The sequence below is a fragment of the Psammomys obesus genome, unplaced genomic scaffold (assembly GCF_907164565.1).
Source record: "Psammomys obesus unplaced genomic scaffold, mPsaObe1.curated_primary_1811, whole genome shotgun sequence".
Classification (NCBI taxonomy): Eukaryota; Metazoa; Chordata; class Mammalia; order Rodentia; family Muridae; genus Psammomys; species Psammomys obesus.
In genome coordinates, this window is record NW_026585698.1 from 902,826 (window position 1) to 921,737 (window position 18,912).

General features: G+C 39.2%; 1 protein-coding gene across 2 annotated transcripts in view; it reads right to left on the minus strand.

The window, feature by feature from the left end:
- Sgpl1 (sphingosine-1-phosphate lyase 1) overlaps positions 1 to 18,912 on the minus strand; it is a 52,832-nt gene that overhangs the window by 17,471 nt on the left and 16,449 nt on the right. For both annotated transcript variants that reach the window (XM_055598981.1, XM_055598982.1), the window contains exons 3-5: positions 9,199 to 9,364; positions 5,118 to 5,185; positions 2,018 to 2,165 (exon numbers count right to left, since the gene is read on the minus strand). In XM_055598981.1, coding sequence (XP_055454956.1) covers positions 2,018 to 2,165; positions 5,118 to 5,185; positions 9,199 to 9,364 — 382 coding nt within the window. The remainder of the gene's footprint in view (positions 1 to 2,017; positions 2,166 to 5,117; positions 5,186 to 9,198; positions 9,365 to 18,912) is intronic.

An 18,912-nucleotide genomic window follows, 5' to 3' on the forward strand; every position in this document is an offset into this window, starting at 1 on the left:
TGTCTCAGAAACACACTACTGAAAAGTAAACAGAACCACCTGCTGTCCAAAGCAGGTTCTCCAGTTCTAACAAGAGCAGAAGGCTGGCAGCAAAACCCTCCTTCTTAAAGCCATATGTGGCTGCAGTTTGACTTTCTTTTCTTACAGGACATGGCTATGCACCACACATGTCTTCAGGCCTGTGGTAACCACGCTTAAGGAAAAACAGGATACCTGTTTTCACATCCCGCTCTTTTGCTATTGCAAAGAATATAGCATGGGATATGACAAAACAAAACAAAAAAACTCAAAGGAAAGAAAAGATGGCAACAACATGTCCTAAAAAACATGGAAATTTTGACTATACAGGTCCCAGGGTTGATAACCCCTATTCTATATCATATCACTCCTAGACCAGGAGTGACCATCCTTTTAACATTATAATAAGGCACTGTCATCTACAAATGTGTTGCAGCTCATTCACAGCAATTTTGGGAAATATTTTGTTCCAATAGGCTACAGATTGGATATACTTGTCCCACACTGTATCTAATTCTATACTATACAATATCAAGAAATTCACACATATCAGTTAGAGAAATTTGAAAGCTGTTTGTCAAAACACAATCTGAATTGGGCCCTAGAATAGAAAATGGATATGAGTAATTAAAAAAAAAACTGATTAAACAAAGTTTGTTCCCAGTTCATAGTGTTATACTAATGTTATTTTTCTAGTTTTGATGAATGTAACATGCTTTACAAGAAGTTGGTGAGAGGCAGAGAGGAAATTCCTGTAACATTTTTGCTATTTGCTTATAAATGTAAGATGTCCAACTTAAAAGCTTATTTGGAGGGAGATGTTGCCTAGCTGGTAAGTACCTAATTAGCATGCACTGGGTCATAAGTTCAATGCCAGTATTGCATAAACTGGGCATGGTGGCACATCTTGCAATCCAAGCTCATGGGGGGGGGGATAGCAGGAAGATCATTCAAGATCATCCTCAGCTATATTAAGACCCTGTGTTTAATTAATAACAGCAGCAGTAATGCTTAACATTTATTGAACAACTATTTATGATATATGCAAGGTACTATACATTCTCATGTATGAATTCCTTTAATCTCTTAAGCAAACTTCTACGGAAGTAGAGATTGTAAGGATAAACTGGAGTACACACAAGGTAAATCTCTCTCCCAAGGTCATATTAAAGTTGAACATCCAGGTATTTGTGAACCTGAATGATTCTCAGGTTACGCACTTGAACATGAGGTTATATGGTATGTACCAATGCATATAGAAGACCAGTATATACTTGTATAGCTCAATAGGTTTATATATAACTGTACACATCAGTCAGCTATCCATCCATCCCCCTATTTCTTTCTTTCTTTCTTTTTTTTTTTTTTTTTTAATGTATATGGGTGTTTTGCCTGCATGGATGTCTGCATACCCACGTGCATGCCTCATGCCAGGGAGGCCAGAAGAGGGAGCTGGATCCCCTGGAACTAGAATTACAGATGACTGTAAACCACCAGTTAAATGCTGGGAATTGAATCCCAGGCCTCTGGAAGAACAGCCAGTACTCTTCAGTGCTAAGCCATCTCTCCAGGCGCTGCCTACCTATCTCTATCACTTGTGTTCATCTTTCTTGATTTTTTTGTTTTAATTTTGCTTGTTTGTTTTTTCAAACAGCATCCACATAAGCCCTAGCTGGCCTGATAACACATGACCTAAACTGTCCTTGGGCTTGCAGCAATCCTCTTATCTCAATCCCCCAAGCACTGGAATTACAGGCAGGCACCATCACAGCCAGCTCTGTGCTCATGTCAGGATGGTGTAATTACAGCGAATGTTTTTACTGTTATAAAACAGGTATCATAACTTTGACAGAAATCTGTATTTCATCTACAATATGAAGTTTGGTCTTTGAAGTAGGGAATAGGCACTCTTGTACATAGAAGCACCAAGTCATCCTTGACCTGTGCCAACATTAGCCGACGATAAGGACAAAAGCAGCACTCCTGGGCCAACACTTACCCATGGAACTGTACTCCTTGAGTCTCTCCAGAACCTCAGCTGTGCTCAGACCCTGAGAAGGCAGAGTTTTCACATACTCTTTGTTCACCTTCAGGAAAGGCATGTTCTTGATGATATCCTTCTTGGTCTTATCCATCATTCCTTGAATCTCCAAGGATAAAGAAAAATAAAGTTAACTAGAAGGGAAAAACACAGGCAAAAAGGCCATCTCTGAGGCCTAATCAATAGCTCAACACCAGACACTGCGTAGCTTTTGCCTTTTTTTTTTTTTAAGGAAAATGCACATTTTATCTGTTTAGCCACCCAGCATGTGCAATGCCTCTTAGAAATTTTTAAAGCCAGCTTTCCTTTTTTTCCTTTGACTTTTTCTAAAAGTCAAAGATGCATTAAATTTCCATTTTCAGGGCTATGCACTGCACTTGGTTCGAACAGGCAGAAGTCAGCACTTAGCCTAAGGGCAACCTTAGGCCTTGTTGTTGTGTTGGCAACAGCAATATTGTGATTGACAAAAGTCATGAAATAGGCCAAGCTACAGTGAAAGGGGATCCTGGCTGTTGTGCAATTGATAAGTAACTTCAACAGATATTTGCAAAGTACTACAAGTATGGAGATCCACACAACTCCCAACGTACCCATATAAGGCTTAAGAATTGTCAGAATGACTATGCTACATCTTTTTAAGACATTATGGGAAGAGCTGCCCATCTGACCCAGAAATGCTAGAACAAACTATGGTTCTTTCTGCCATGTAATTTATCAATTATGATTCTTTTCCATCCTCATAACTTTCTGAGCCATTTCATTCATTTAGTTACTCATTTACTCAACAAATACTTGCTGAACTACTATTACCAGCTAGAGATGCAGCCATTAAAAAACAAAACAAAACAAAAAAACCAAAGAACTTGTGGTACACAGTTAAAAAAAAAAGCCTCCTCTCATGAAGTTTATATTTAGCAAGAGAGACCGAAAAGTCTACTACTGGTGCTCAGAGGAAAAGCAAAGCAAATTTTGGACACAAAGTGGCAGAAACTGCTACTTTTGAGACTCTTCGGTGCTAGTGTGTGGAGAGAAAGCTCTATGTTACAATCAATCTATATATTACTGATGTCCACAATCTCACACCAGCCAGTCACATTTTTCTCAGTCCTAGACACGGGTAATTAGAGTACAAGAGCATCTTCTTATATGTACCTCCTATATGTCAGCACTGAAGGCAGCAGAGTCCTCATTACTTGGACAATGTTGAGACATGCTATGGACACAGGGGTGATAGGCAATCATACTGCAAGCATAGGGACCATGCAACAGGAACAAACTATGAAAGCTAAGTGTTCCTGCACAGATCATGCTGTTTTAAAAAGGGAAAATAGACAAAGGAAAAAAATCTCATTGGAAAGTATATTAAAAAGCACAGCAAGTACTTCCCATTTCCAATTCTCGCCTCCATTACATTTTAAAATTTATTTAAAAAAACAAATGTGATATGTTTGTTTGCTTTCTATCTCTTCTACTAAAATGCAAGTTCCACAGATGAAGGAACTGCCTAACACTGTATCCCGAGCAAAATATCTAGTGTTGAGGATAGAATGATGCCCAAACGCACATGTGTACACACACAGTAACTTCCTGTCTCTAAGCCTCAGAATTTGCTTTTGAAAAATGAAGGTACTTACATGGCCTCTAATGATCCTCACTTCTGTAATTTCAAAAAATTAAGAATGGGTTCTGAAATCCTAGTATTTATTAAGGGGCTAGGAATGCAGCTCTCCAGTAGAGTGCCTGCCTGGCATGTTGAAGTCCCATGTTCAGTGACTACCACTGCCTCCGCCGCCATCACCACTGCCACTCCCACCTTCACCACCACTGACAACAATGCCACCACCATTACCATCAAACCTCAACAAAGGAACATTTTACTGCAGCCTAGCAGTCAAATGCCTGCCTAGAATTGGTAAAGTCCCAGACTCAATCCCCACTACCACCACCAAAGAAGGCATGCTTCTCGGGAATGCTGCTCAATGGCAGAGAAGTACCTTATTTAATCCGAACCACTGCAAAAAAAAAAATCAACCAACCAATCAATCAGTCAAATCAAAGTCAATCTTGAAGCTGAAGGAGAAAGGTGGAGACATTACAATCCCATGGAATATTAATGTGAATCCTCCTCTCCTTGGTAACACAGCCTATCTTTCACAGTAGCCTCCCTTCCCCCTTCTCTAGAAGATTCAGAGTCAAAAGATAGGAAAACCTGAAAGTAAGTAAAGCTGGGAAAAGTCAGACAGAAGGTGAGAGACAGGTCAGGGCACTGGCGCTTTGAAGACCTAAGGATACACAGGCCTTTCTTATACCTTGCAAAGAGCCTGTCCTGCTTATCTCCCCTTTGATAAAAAACCCAGCCCTGAGGAGAAATATCTTATCCCAGTGTAATAGCAAAGAGGACACAGTGAAGAGGGCAACTGTTCTATAAAGAGGGGCAAAGAGCAAGAAAACACCTGTTATCTCTCTAAGTTTCTAACCCTGTGATCAGGGAACTATTGGCAGAGGCTTACCTGTTTTTTAGAATATAGTTTTCTGAAACATAAGCAGGTTCATTCCTTACCTATCTTCCTCTTGCCTGGACCCATAGAGTCTAATGTTTCCTATCTGGTTCTTCACAGAAATTTTGCCAAGCCATGATTTAATTCCCAGATGGGTATCTAAATTCAGTCCAGCGAAATACTATTCTAGAGCGCAGTAAGACTTCAGTCAGGTTTTCTAATTTCAAATTGTTCCTTAGCAGACTTCTCACCTCTCCTTTGGCCAAATATGTTGGAGAAAGTGTTACACTGAGGTTTCTCAAACTTGGTCTTTCCAACCTTTTCAGCTACATCTGCTGTACAGATGTATGCCCTGGGATGCTATGCACTGGGAAGTATTGTCCAGCAGCCCAGACTCCAGGAGCTATCAGAGTTCACAACCTAACCAGTTTCCAAATGCTGTCAAATGCCCATGTTTGATGGACAAAAATCACTCCTCTTCTTTGAGAATATTTGATCTCGCAACAGAAAGAAGAGGTACACACATCAAACAGGAAAAGACCCACACAGATTGCACCTACCTTGTCTCCAATAATTGGCATCTTTCTGATGAGCTTAAATAATTTCTTCTTAAACCGTGACCATAAACCTATAAGAAACAAACAGTTCTCTTAGTCACATGAAATTCTATGGATATAACCCACTAGTCAACAGACAGCAATTAGTTAGTTGTCTCTTACAACTTTACTTCCTCCAGAGGGAGACTTTCTTTCATTTTTGATTAAAAAAAAAAAAAAAACCTTTTAATTTTTGAGTAATATATTTATGTGACCCAATTTTTTAATAAACACATGTGGTAATGTTTCTTCATCTTTATTTCCTTCCACTCAAATCTCATCCTGCCCTTCCATAAGGCCTTTGTTTCCAGCATACACTTCCAGAGTTTGATGTATTTACCAGTAACAGTAAAAATAAATTCTCATTTATTTCTTTTACTGAAGAGGTAGACTAGCTAACCACTGTACTAGACCTTGTTCTTCCATTCAGAAGTATTAAAGGTTAGTATTCCCCCATTCTTTCCTGTCTGTGTGTATAAGGTATGAGATGAGAGCCCATGTTCATGTACATGCCAGTGTGCAGGCCATTAAAGAAAAGTTTCATGATCTATTTAACTTCCTCACTGAAGAACACATAAACTTATCTTATTTATTTTTTTTGCTGTTACAAACCATGCTAAAAATAAGTAACCTTTTAATATACACCATAATGTGCACATAGAATAAATTCCCAGAAGCAGAACTGCCAGTCAATTGACTAGCGATGCTAATCAAATATATTCAAGAGTTCCTGACTTTCCCAATATTTCCAAATGCCCAGATGTCTTTCTATTCCCAAAACTCTGGCTAACACATGCTTTCTTCCAGGACCTATACTCCAGTCTGTCAAACAACACTGACCCTAATGACATTTTCTAGACTGAAAAGGAACCCAAAATTCATGGATGTCAGAGCCCACTTTCAGGCAGTTACACAGAACAAAGAATTCTGATCCCATAAAGTACAATAATTATAAATCAACAAGTTGGAAGGCCACTTGTACATTCAGACAGATACACTCAACTAATCCTGGCAGCAGCATTTTAAGGCTGGGGTAGAAGGCTTTATAGATGATCTATGACAGACATAAAAGGCATCTGAAGATCAGAGAATTAGAACTTGTCTCAGGTACAGTTGAGAGCAGTGAGAGTGAGTTTGAGGCTAGTCTGGTCTACAGAATAAGTTCCAGGCCAGCCAGGGCCACTTGAGACCCTTACTATGAATGAATGAATGAATGAATGAATGAATGAATGAATGAATGAATGAATGAATGAAGTGAAAATTCCTTTTAGGATATTGGGGAGGGATGCACATGTCACTTGTGAAAGTCAGAGGACAAGCCTCTGGGCAGAGCTGGCAAAGCATGTTCAGGAAGGATTAACTCAGAGAGGCGAAGAACCTCTCCCATAGTGGTCCAGATCTTCAGGGTCTAGGACAAGGCAGAGTGGTTGTTTTTTCCAACCCTTCTCAGCCACTGGAACCTAGCATCTTTAGCTTTCCAAAGTAGACTAAGGCCAGTGGCTCTCATGAATCCTCTAGGCAGGCAGTGAGTACATGAACGGGACTGCTGAAAGACCCGGCTTCAGACTGAGAAGCTCCTGGAGTTTCAGCTTTCCAGTGCACAGACAGCCTTCCTGTACCTACCCAGGCCCTATCATGCAAGCCAATCTAATAAATCTCTTTCATAATATGTATTCATTGTATTGGTTCAGTTCCTCTAGAAATACTGACTAGTATAATCGGTATACTATAATAGCAAGATTTTAATTGGTTTCAGTAGCTTATCCATATTGTACAAAAGTTTCCTACAGTGAGCACAGACTCCTTTTTAATGAAAATACATATTAAAAGCTAAAATGACAAGCCGGGCGCAGTGGCAGACACCTGTAATCTCAGCACTCAGGGAGGTAGAGGCAGGTGGGTCCCTGTGAGTTCAAGGCCAGCCTGGTCTATAAAGTGAGTCCAGGACAGCCAACGCTACACAGAGAAACCCTGTCTCGAAAAAATTAAATTTAATTAAAAAAAATTTTTTTAAAGCTAAAATAGCTTGCAGTTCAACTCACAAAGACTTAAATAGCATCTCTTACTCATATAATGGTTTTGTTAATTTTCAGATGGAATGCTCAGGGTCAACAAGTAAGCAAGCACCGGCACCTAAGATGGCTGTGTTTCTGCTACAAGCTCACAAGGAAACTGAAAAGCACAGCCAACTGACAACTGACATATCTAACCACAGAAAACATAGAAGTAATGAATTAGCTCAGTTAATTAGCTCAGTGTTGCCTTAAGCAATGCATACATACAATGGCATACTGCATAAAAAGAAGTAAATACCTAAAGTTAATACTAATTTTAACAAATAAGTAAGAATGTCAACAGCTCTAACTTCAGTCTGGATTTATACATTTACAATCTTAAAATGAAAAGTACCCAGAATACAGATTATGGAGATTAGGGAAAAGTAATGAGGAATGGGTTCTGGGTTTTGAGACAGGGTCAATATAGTTCAGGCTGGCCTCAAACTTAAAATCCTCCTGCTTTAGCTTTTCAAGAACTTGGAGTTAAAGTTGCATCACCATGTCTAGCTCAGAAATTGTTTGTTTATTTGTTAAAGTTAATTTTAATGAAAGAGAAAATTCTGAAGATAGAGATTATACAACAATGTAAATATTAATTAAACATGAATGCCACTAAACTATACACTTAAAATGAGCAAAATAAGAAGCTGGAGTATATATAATTCAGTAGAGTACTTCCCTGGCTTGCACAAGGCCCAATGCTTGATCCAAGCATGTTCCTTCCCAAGCTTAAAAAGGTAACAAAGAATGTGGTGCACAAATATATATGTAGGCAAAACACCCATACACAGAAAATATAAAATAAAAATTAAAAGGCAGCATATATGTATCACAGTAAAAAAGAAAAAAAGCCAGACATGGTGATATACACCATAGCATTCAAGAGGCAGAGACAGGAGGACCACCGCAAGCTACAAGCAAGCCTGGTTTGCATAGTGAGCCCCGATCTCAAGTTGAAACAGAACATGACAAGACAGATGAGATGGGAGAGGGAAGTTAAGGAAAAAAAGGAGAGAAGGGGGAGATAGCGACTATAAATGAATACGATAGGCTTCTTGCTCACTGAATGAAACACTTTCTGGGTAAGGAGTACACCTGAATAGACGACTAAGGCTACAGCCACAGGTAAACCACAAGCTGAACTGAAAGACCAGCCTCATCAACAAGGTGGGAGAAAATCCGACAAGGGTGAGGAACAAAAACTGAAGACAGTGTTTTAAAGCTGCAGTGAACTATAATTTTAGACAGAACAGTCACATCTCGTTTCTACTTTAATTGCGAGCTCTAAAGCAGTGGAACTTGCCTCTCAGTTGTCATGTTTTGCAACATTTATTCTGCTGTAACTGCAATGCTAGTAAAATAGCTCAATGGCTGCATGATAGAATATAAAAACCAGCCGGGCAGTGGTGGCACATGCCTTTAATCCCAGGTGGAACATGGGTGTGCAGGAGGTGTTTGTACCTTAAGAGGGTAGGAATTTCTTTGAAAGCCCCTGAAAAAAAAAAAAATGGTATACTTCTCATGGAAGTACTACTGTCCTTTAACAGAAGTTAACTCCAAAAAAGAAGGACGACACATTACTTCTGCGTATACTCTCAGGGCCCACTTGGCAGTCAAGCAGTAGCTCTATGAAACTGCTCCTAATCTTTAATGAAAAGGCCACAAATGAAAGCAATACATTTCTACTCTGGGAATCTAATAACACAGTTATGTTCTAGGAAGAAACTAGTACTGAAAAATGTATAAGCTACACTCTGAAACATCTGTGCATCTTTATAGTAGCTAATATCTAAGGAGTTTTTATGCAAACTACAAATGAAAAAAAAAGTTACCCAAAAGTCCTAACAGAACTTTACAACTCATAAACAAAGGTCTATTCCCCATCTAAATAGATTTTAAAAGGCAGAACTGAACCAAAAGAGATGCTTCCAACCCATTATCCATGAGTGACACTCCAGTCTATCATTACCAAAGGGTAGTATACTTACTCTCTGGCTGGAAGATAAGCTTGTACACCCAGACTATCAGCAGAGTACTCAGGACACTCCATGCAATGAGCTGCCAGGGCTCATATTTGGTGCAATACCCATTCACATAATTCTTGGCTTTTGTGGAATATGCTTCCAAAATCTCCAAGTAAGGCTCAAAGTCCTTCTACAAACGTAAGAGAAAAAAGACAGAAACATTACATTCAGAGAAAGGAAGTTTGTTCTTAGCTTGTCCTTCTATTCTCATTTTTTTCAGGGGCAAGGCTGTTACTCACGATGAGGCCCAACCTGAGCAATAATCTTATCATCTATACAGCCCTCAAAGTCTCTACACCAATTGCTCCCATCTAATAGTGCCATGTGGACTTTGATACAACTTTTGATCTGCTTATTTTGTAAAAAAAACAATCTTGATCAAATCAATGTGAGCCATCACCTTTATCTCACTGCTAGTACTCCCAACAGTTCCTCTCTTACACTAATTCTCAATGTGAATGCTACTTTTTCTCTATTCTATTTGAATTTTCCCCTTCTCTACCCTAGCCATAAACAAAACAGTTCTGTGTGGATCCTGACTGTGACCATTTTAGGTGCTGTACACTGCTTCTGTTACAGCTCCTTGCCTCTGGTGCTGTAGAACAGTGTACAGACAGTATGCTAATGAATGTGGCTGGGTTTCTACACAACTGTATGCACAGTGAAATATTTTTGTTGTTGTTGGTTGTTTGGAACTGGGTTTCTTGTGTAGCCTTGGCTGTTCTGGACTCTTTTTGTAAACCAGCCTGGCCTCAAACTCACAGAGATCCACCTGCCTGCCTTTGTATCCCTGAGAGCTAGGATTAAAGGCGCATGCCACCAAACCCAGCTACACATTGAAATCTTAATTTCATGTAATTCTCACATTAAAAAATATTATTTTTAGTCAATAATCTGAAAATATAAAAACCAAATGTGTGAGGTAGTTTATACAAATAATCCCAACAATCTAGGCCTGGACTACATAATGAGATTGTCTCAAAAAGAAAAAAAGTAAAAATCATTTTGGTTCACAGAGACAGATTTGACAATGAGTTACTGCTTTCTTATCCTACTCTAAAAACTCACTTACCTACTCTTGAAGTCTGGTATTTTATTTTCACTGTATCCCACACAGTATCTGGCATAAACAACAACTACAAAATCTCATTTGTAAACTTAGCAGAATCAGTCAAAATCTCTCTTTGAGATTGACCCTATGACCTCCTTTAAGCACTCCAGGTCCAGGTAAATATTCTACCCCTGGGCTACATCCTAAGCCCTACTTTACTTCTAATTTTGAGACAGGGTATGACTAAGTTACCAGGCTAGTTTTGAACTCACTTTACAGGCAAATCAGCTCTCAAACTTAAATCCTCTTGCCTCAATTTCCCAAGTACTGGGATTACAAAACTGAGCTGCCAAGTCTGGCCAGATCTCTTGAGAATTCACCTCTCCTTTTAAATTTCTGTGAAGAATTAATTTGTGCTAGGCTTATCACAACCTGCCTTGCAGTCTACTCATCTATTCCTTATCTCCCTGACTACAATGGTAGGACCTTTAAGACCTCTTCTTATTACTTTTTTTAAAGACCTGTTCTTTTCCCTATTTACTGAGCCACGGTGCCTTGTAAAACTTAGTTCATTGGACAGTTTGTTATTCTCTCACTTAACATTTTTATGGCACTAAGCTGGGGGACGAATATGGGTAAATGTATAGTTAGAAAGATAAAAGAAAATTCTACAGGATGTTAAAAAAAAGAAAAGAAAAAAAGAAAGAGAAAGAGAAAGAAAAGGCATACCAGGAAGAATGTATACCAGCTGAAAATGAACAAACAGAACCCAGGAATAACACAAGTTCTTACCAGGTGTTAAAAGTGGAGCTACACAGAACAGGGACTGTTTTCTATCTTAGCCAGTGCCAAGTTTCCAGCATACAGCAGGTACCTGGCACACAATCTGCACTGAACAACTGTAAACTGAGTAATTGTGCCTGAGTAATTAAGAGAAAGGAATGAATTAAGCAGAGAACTGAGGCAAGGAGGATATTGAAAATGGACTTGGAGCCAGGTACGGTGGCCCAGGCCTGTAATCCCAGCCCTCAGGGAAGCAGAGGCAGGTGGATGTCACAGAGTTCGAGGCCAGCCTGTTCTACAAAGTGAATCCAGGACAGCCAAAGATACACAGAGAAACCCTGTCTTGAAGAAAGGGGGAAAAAGGGGGCTTGGAAGCTAGGCATGAAGGCATGCTGAACTTATAATGCTGGAATTTGGAAAGATGAGACAGGATAGGAGGATCCTAAATTTGAGTTTCAAGCTAGCCTAGTCTACATAATGAAATCCTTATCAATAGGATATAATAATAAATATTATAATCATGAGCTTAGAGGAAAAACAGCATAAAAAGTAAAGTTATAAATCAATAGGAAGTTGTGTAAAGCAAGTAGATCGCATCTACTAACACTGTAAATCCTTTATCCTCTTTGATTCAGAAACTATAAACCTCTATTATGTTCACAGAGAGCAATGTTCAAGTGTCTTCACTTCAAACGTTTTTTGTTAAGAGAAAAAAAATTTCAAGAAATGTAAATGTCCACAAACAGCGTAATGGTTAAACTAGAACACATTTTATGTATCTATGTTGAAATATTAAAAACAGATTTTTTTTAATAAAAGAAAACCTACAGAAAATAATACTGAGTTAAAGGAAACAAATCAGGGCAATTAAAAAAAAGCTAGACAGAGATTGCTGAACATGAGAGAAAATTTTTGCTTAAAGATTATTTGATGAAGATGTCTAAGAGTAGACAGACATCAGCAACAAAAGTTATGTTGAGTGATTGCTGGAAAGACAACTGGGTTTGTCTTTAACTGATATAACATTGGAGACTGGATAAGAAAAAATACACATTTTTGATTTGTGCTTCCTATGTTCGGATGAAAAAAAATATGATTTGCTAGCTTCCTGCTCCTGCCACCACATGTCTGTGCCTTCTCCTACCAGGATGGAGCCATAACCCCAAACAAATGTTTTTCTCCTTAAAAAAAGAAAAATAAAAAATGTTTTAAAGACAAGATCTCAACCCTATAGCCCAAAGGGTCTGAGAACTCACTGCATGGCCTAGGATAACCTTGAACTAGCAGTAATCCTAATAATTCAGCCTCTAATGTTCTGTGATTATAGATTTAAGCCACCATACCCAGCTAGTAATACATACTCAAAAGGCATTTCTAAAGGTACAGAAACTGGATTTAGTGACTATCATAGTCAGTTTCAACTGCCAACCTGACAGTTTAGTTATGTAACAAGGAAGTCTCAAATAAGGGACTGGCCTATGGAGATGTCTGTGAAGAACTATCTTGACTGTTAAATGATGTAGAAGGTCAAGACTACTGTGGGTGGCACTAGTCCCTGAGTTCTTGGGCTGCACTGGGCTAGCTATGCTTGAGCCTGTGACTCAAGCCAGCAAACAGCATTCCTCCATGGCTCCTACATCAAGTTCAGGCTCTGACTTCCATCAACGATGACTGTGACCTAGAGGTATAAGACAAATAATCCTTTCCTTTCCTTTTGATCAGTGTTTTATTAGAGTAACAGAAAGAAAGCTAGAACAGTAACTTTTTTGACTATGAGAAATTATAGAGTAAGAATAATAAAAATAATTCTAAAATTTCAAAATTAGTTAAGTGGTTGGTATACCATTAACTACGGTAAGATAAGGAAAACCAAAGTGGGAAAAGATTTAAAAAAAAAAAAAAAAAAAAAAAAAAAAAAAAAAAGGATGGTGCTGGGCCTGGAGAGATGGCTCAGTGGTTAAGAGCACTGTCTTAAGAGCTCTTAAGAGCTCTTACAAAGGACCCATTTTCAATTCCCAGTACCCACATGGCAGCTCACAACTGTCTATAACTCCTTCTCCAGAGGACCTGACTCCCTTACACATGCAGACAAAACATCAATGTACATAAAAAATTAAATTAAATTAAAAATAAAAAAGTTTTAAAAGATGGTACTGTTTTTGAATTCTGTTTTCTCTTGAGTTCGAGGCCAGCCTGATCTACAAAGTGAGCCCAGGACAGCCAAGGCTATAAAGAGAAACTCTGTCTGATAAAACAAAAACAAACAAACAAACAAAAAAGGAACATGAAACCTCACAAATAAAACAGGTATTTAACAAGTCTTTGGTTTGTTTGTTTGTTTGTTTGTTTGTTTGTTTGTTTGTTGAGACAGGGTTTCTGTCAGCCTTGGTTGTCCTGGACTTGCTTTGTAGACCAGGCTGGCCTCGAACTCAGAGATCCTCCTGCCTCTGCCTCCAGAGATTAAAGGCATGTGCCACCATGGCCAGCTAACAATTCTTACTTGAACCTGCTATGGACTAAATGTTTATGTTCCCCCATAACATTTCTGCTGTCATCAAAGCCTTGAGCTTATTATCAGGAGGCAGGAATCCTTAGAGGTTGTGAATCACAGAGGAGCCTCCATGAGTACAATTAGTCCCCTTTCAGGAGACAGACACCAGAGAGTGAGCCTGCTCCTTCTCAGTGAGGTCACAGCAAATAGACACTGTTTAGGAAAACCCTTGTATGAACTCTCTTTTGAGTGCCATCTTGTAGAAATGGGCCTTCAGTTTATGTAGCCTTGATCTTGGATTTCCCAGCTTCCCAAACTATTGAAGAAATAAGGTTTTGTTGTTTATAAGCTACTCTGTTTAAGGTATTACATTACAGCATCCCAAATGGACTAAAACAATGCCTTTAGTAACTGGACTAATAAAAGGCAAATTTTAGGTTCCCTGAGGGCTATCCATGGAAACAACTTATCTACAACAGGTGTCTCTTCCCCAGAGTCCACTGTTGCTATCAACAACTTCAATCCTACAAAGCAATGGCAATTCCAGCAAAAAATTGGGAAAGACCAGAGGAGTCTGTTCACCATCAAAGGGATTCTATTATTTTTCCCAGAGAAGACTAAGGTCAAAGCTGTGATCAAAGCACATAGTTAAACAGTGTGGTACTAATTCCTAATTCACATTGAATTTAATTTTAGCAATGTCAAAGATGATGACAAAAACCAATTCTTTATGGTACTGAATGAAAAATAACAGAACATTAGAGACAAAACAAAGAACCAAGAAATGAAAAACAAATGTTCAAAGCCTTAAGATCACAGTATAAATACAGTCTTTATTAACTCAATTACAAAATTTAATTCAGCAAGAATATATTTTCTTGGTAATTGTGCCAATTCTTTTTTTTATTATTTTTAATTTTCAAGTGTGTGTGTGCATGCACGTGGAGAGAGGGGGCCATGTGCACATGTGAGAAGAGAACAGAAACATCACATCCTTCCTAGTTACATGTGGTTATAAACCACCCAACATGGGTGCTGGAACTGAATGAGGGTCCTCTGTAAGGGCAGCTTTGTATTCTTAGGCCTTGGTCATCTCTCTAGGCCCAACTGTGTTTGCTTTTAGAGGGGCAATGGGAATCCTAGAATTCAGCTTAAACTGTAAATTTTCTATCTCCAGAGAAAAATAACAAAGTAAAATGGGTCATGATAAGTTTTTTTGTGTAAGCAACTACACAAGTGGCCACAGAAATCACTTGTGGCTTTGTCCTACAGTCCTTTTTTGGGTTACTATAAACAATGGGCTCAGTACCCAATAAAGAAGCACTTTACCACATGGGCAGCTCACTGAACAGTTCTGTGGAGTAACCTAGCATTATCTTCTTGGAAAAAAGGCAACTCCTTTGCGTCTTGAGAACAGTATAAACCCCAAGCTGAGTCCTGATGCAACACTCCAACATAGAATCTAGGAGCTAAAGGGAGCCTTAGTGATCAAGTGCAACATAAACATTCTCACTTTATAAGTGGAGGCCTCATGGGATTGAAATGATGTGCTTATGCTCCTACAGACAGGTTGGGACAGAATAAAATATCAGAAACCTAAGTTTCCTAACTCAATATTCAACCCCCTTCCCTCTCTCTGTTGCTGTTGCAGCTCTGGGGACTGAGCCAAGGGCTTCTTGTACATCAAGCACATACTCTACCACTGAGCTACAGCCCTAACCTTTCCAGTCTTCTTTCAATGCTTAGTGTCCCTTGGCAAAAGACTGCATAACGCATTAATTACATTCAATGGTACCTCAAGAGCTTTCAGTTTGTAATTATGTTCAGGGGACACTCTTTAAGCTGTACATTACCAGTCATATCTAACTAAAGTTGTAGATAGTTGTATAAAGTTGTATGAAGTCCTAACTACCTATCAATATCTACTGGTACAAGAACTGAATAAAGGCTAATAACCCAAAACCTCAGGTGAGTTAAGAAACTCTGGACAGGAAAGATGACATACTGATAACACCTTCCTCAAGAAGTTAGGATTCAGGGACTGAATCAACATACCAGCTTCCACTGTTATTCATAACCTTGAGACGGCAGGGGAACAGCTCTTCAATCCTCTACCACAAAGTACTTTCTTCTGCCCTGTAAAAGCTCTAAGGCCCTGCACCCGGGCACAGTCTCCATTCCCCATAGACTGCTGGCCCAGCATTGCTCTGATTAAGGACAATCTGCCTCCATAGAGAGCTATCTATTCTTTTATTTTCACATTAACTCAATCAATGTTGATCTAACACTTAATACTTACTACTTCCACAACCGGCTATTGGTTTTTTTGGTTTTGAGGTTTTGGGTTTTTTTTTTTTTTGGGGGGGGGGGGTTGTCTCTATAGCCTTAGCTGTCCTAGACTCGCTTTGTTTCTGCCTCCCCAAGTGCTGGGATTACAGGCGTGCACCACCACACCCGGGTTGGCTATTGATTTTTAAATAGTGGCACATAAGCAAGACTGTATGGTCAAAATTAAAGTACACACTACCTCTCAAGTTGCCTCTTTGTCTGAAAGCACACATCTGACCATAACTGGGACCGCAGGCAGAGAGTAAGTCAATCACTACCCCAGGAAGATATTCAAACAGTAATGATTTTCTTGATCTCTATACATCACTATAAAACTAGAACTCTGGGAAAGCTACACTACTACTGTAGTGTAAGGACCAACCTTACACTACAGTACAATGTCTTTTTTGTACTTCTATGTGCTAAATATCTGATATGCCTTGATTCAGTCATTTCTTATGAGTCAGACACAGCCAAACTCCATTAGCCTGGGCCATTGTGATTTAATCTGACCAGAAGCAAAGCAGTAAATATAGTGAGGAAGAATAGTTCAAAGATTTTAATCCATGGTCTTCCAGTGCTAGTAGAATACAAATAAAATGGCTATTAACTGCCTATCTGCTACAACAGGGCTTTACCATGGTAGGAATTCAACACTAACTTAACTAAAGTGAAATAATTATAATATTTATATCCTTTAGAACGTGTGTTTTGCAAGATCCTAGGAAGTTTTACATCTCTACCACTGAAGCTGTTCAGGGCATAATGGCTTCGAACTGAATATGGAAAAGAAAGGTCAGTCATTTGTAACTGAATTCTGTATACACTCAACTGACAAGTTACAAATCACCATATCACAAGTCATCAGAGCAGATGGCTTCCTTCACAAGCAAAGATACTGAGATCCAAAAATGCAAAATGGAGGTGGGGGATACAAGCCTGTTTCATTTTTATTTCCTATCACCATGTCCTTCAGAATCAGACTATAAGTTGTGCAAACCAAAAGATACATAGGTTTATCATTTGCAGTTCTCATATTTCCTCCCACCTCATTTATCTTAATGGTCAAAGTAAGGACCCACAGCTTCACCACCCCACCCACAACAAGAGAGACAATACTGCCAAATGACCAGAATGCTCAAGTACCTCTGGGTGCTTTCTCAAATTGCAAACTTATACACCTATTACCTGATTCTAAACGAAATGGAAATTAATTCAGAAAGGACTCTGGGGACCAGAGAAATGGCTTAGCAGGTAGGAAAACTGGCTGCCCTTACAGAGGAACCAGGTTCAGTTCCCAGCACCCACACAGCTGCTCATAGCCATCTAAAAACTCCAGTTTCAACATGACCTCCCCAGGTACAAATGTGGTACACATATATACATACAGGCAAACATCACCCACATAAAATTTATTTTTTTTGTTTGTTTGTTCTTTTGTTCTGTGTAGCTTGGCTGTCCTGGACTCACTTTGTAGACCAGACTGGCCTAGAACTCACAGAGATCTACCTTCCTCTGCCTCTGAGAGTGCTGATGACAGGCATGTACCACCGCACCAACATTTAAAAAAAAATTTTTTTTTTAATTATTGACTTCAAAGTCACAAAAAGTTACTTGAAAATAATCTCAAAGACCATCTATTTCAATTTTCATTTCAAAAATGAAGAAACTAAGGCTCAAAGACTAATCTCGAAATGTGCTTCCCCTCAGCTCAAACCCGCTAAAGAATCTAACTTCTTGTTCACTCTCTACTAAAACAATGGAGTATATCAACATTACCCAAGGACCATGGTTCAGAATACCCCCACTAGAAGTTCACTTAGTGCAGAAGGCCCAGAAATATTTATTTTGAAACAGGAGCACTACAAGTTCAAGAACAGCCTAGGCAACTTAGTGAGACTCTGTCTCAAAATAAAAGAGTAAAAACAGAAAGGTGAGAGGGTTGAGGAGGTAGTGAGGTGGTAGAGCACTCGACTAGCCCTAGGTTCAGTTCCTAGTACAAGGGGTAGGGAGAAATGAAGGACTCTTTCCCATCTCTTTTTACGGAAATAATAAATAGTCCACTTATATTACTGAGACCCAGTACTTGGACGGAAAAAAAACAAATTCACCAAGCTTTCTCAGGAAGTACTAAATCAGCCACATCATCCACCAGGTCAACTAGATCGACTGTTCCTAATATTTATTCCTTGGACAGACACTAGAGAAAATTTAAATCTTCTACCTTGTAATCCTGCAAAGAAAGGCATGGAGGTGGCAAAGCCCTTGCCCAGCATCCATAAAGCCCAGCATAACAAAAACCACTATCCCTTGACTTTTTTTTTGTCTTTTTTTGTTTCTTTTCTTTATTTAACTTTTATTAATTACACTTTATTCATTTTGTATCCCCCCATAAGCCCCTCCCTCTTCCCCTCCTGGTCCCACCCTCCCCCCCTTTCTGCATGCATGCCCCTCCTCAAGTCCACTGATAGGGGAGGTCTTCCTCTCCTTCTTTCTGATCTTAGTCTATCAGTTCTCATCAGAAGTGGCTGCATTGTCAGGGTTCTAGGTTATCCCAATGAATAGTCCTTGGTTGGAGTATGAGTCTCTGGGAAGTTCCCTGTGTTCAAATTTTCTTGTTCTGTTGCTCTCCTTGTGGAGTTCCTGTCCTCTCCAGCTCTTACTATTTCCCACTTCTTACATAAAATTTCATTCACTCTGCCGGACAATTGGCCATCAGGCTCAGCATCTGCTTTGACAGTCTGCACGGCAGAGGTTTTCAGAGGCCCTCTGTGGCAGGTTCTGAGGTTGTTTTCTGTTTTCTTCTTCTGGCTTTCAGAGGCCCTCTGTAGCAGATTCCTAGGTTGTTTCCTGTTTTCTTTTTTCTTCTGATGTCCATCATCTTTGCCTTTCAGGGTGGGGATTGAACATTTTAGTTAGGGTCCTCTCTTTTGCTTAGTTTGTTTAGATGTACAGATTTTAGTGGGTTTATTCTATGTTGTATGTTTATATGAGTGAGTATATACCATGTGTGTCTTTTTGCTTC